Raw genomic sequence first — 1399 nt, 5'->3', positions numbered from 1 at the left:
CATGTTATCAGTACATCTGCTAAAATAAATGCAAACTTCGACACAACAGTGTTCAACGTACACAAACGCTGTCATCGCTTACCTTTACCAGCAGGCCCCGAGGTCGAGAGGAAACACCGTCATTGGCTGAATCTACACTGCCCTCCAGCGGAAGCCATCACATCCTCGACAGCAGGTGTGACGATGAAGGCGCGTTTCTGATGAATCAATTAAAAAACAAACAAATAAATTGTGCAGTCACCAATTGGGTTCACTTAAATTATCGATGGTGAATAACTTTAAATTATCAAATGATTACACATAAAATGAAGCGCAAATTCCTACAGATCGCCGGAACGTGTCGGGGTGAAATGGAAGCGACATACCTGTTGATCAGCGCTGCACCTTGACCGCTGTTTTAGTGGCACTTGGCGTCGCTTAGTGGTTCGAATTGAAACTGCGACTCCAAACGGGACAAACTGGCGCTCTTTGAACGATCTGGGATCCGGCCCCGTAAAGCCACAGGTAAATAAATACACTGCTGCAGAGTCAAGTCTTCCGCTGCACCCGCTCCAGCTGTTTTCCCAAATGTTGGATGACAAATGTAATGCAAAACAAAGCAAAACGAAATCAGGAGGAGGGGGGGAGTAAAATTAGATGAAACACATGCAATCAGAATAGAGCAAAACCCCTTTTGAATCAGTGTACGTTATTTTGTCTGCGATATTTGAGATGATGAGACAGGCAGCTGGATAGGTGTGACCGCGGAGGTGATTGTTATGAGGGAAAAAAAAAACCAAACAAAAAAACACACCGCTTAAGTCGGTGGACAATAAGAACCAGATGTGCCGCTTTAGTCCTGTTTCACAACAACCCGACGCATTGCGTGACCTGCCGATGCTGAGGGGGTGTGGTGTCACGTGGCTCAACTTTATTTTGCAGGGGTTTTAACAAGAGTTGGTCAAACAAACTCTGGCAAAAGCTCCAGCGGCTCGCTCAGCACCAGAGGATCCGTGCCCTCGCAGCGGGAAGACCAGAGGATGGACGCAGCATACAAGCGAGTCAATGGAGACCACGGTCCAGAGGCAGAGAAAGAGTACAATGGCACGAGGGTAATTGTGGGCCATTATCTCTTCTATCTATCTAAATGTGACCTGCGCCTTGCTCGTCGTGGCATCGCTTTTGGTTGTTTATAAGGAATTTCTTCGGGGTTGTTTGTCCAATTTATTAATTTGTTTCTGCAAAAAAAATCAATTAGTTTATGGTATGATAGAGATTGCTGGAAGAAATGAGAATTGCTGCGTAAAGCTCTTCGTCTGTCATTCAAGTGCTTTTATGCTATGACTCAGCAGTCAGACTGAAGGCGGGCTGCCTGTGCTGAATGACGCTGCCAGAATATTCCACACCGTCCCAAAAGAAA

General features: G+C 45.9%; 1 protein-coding gene across 1 annotated transcript in view; it reads left to right on the top strand.

The window, feature by feature from the left end:
* Positions 1 to 951: 951 nt before the first annotated feature.
* Positions 952 to 1399, top strand: part of pah (phenylalanine hydroxylase) — a 17594-nt gene continuing 17146 nt past the window's right edge. The window contains exon 1 of the mRNA XM_056276708.1: positions 952 to 1091. Within this exon, the coding sequence (XP_056132683.1) occupies positions 1020 to 1091 (72 nt within the window). The 5' untranslated portion in view covers positions 952 to 1019. The remainder of the gene's footprint in view (positions 1092 to 1399) is intronic.

The sequence above is a fragment of the Lampris incognitus genome, chromosome 3, assembly GCF_029633865.1.
Source record: "Lampris incognitus isolate fLamInc1 chromosome 3, fLamInc1.hap2, whole genome shotgun sequence".
Taxonomy (NCBI): domain Eukaryota; kingdom Metazoa; phylum Chordata; class Actinopteri; order Lampriformes; family Lampridae; genus Lampris; species Lampris incognitus.
Note: the sequence above shows the minus strand (reverse complement) of the source record. Positions and strands in the feature narration are given on the sequence as shown.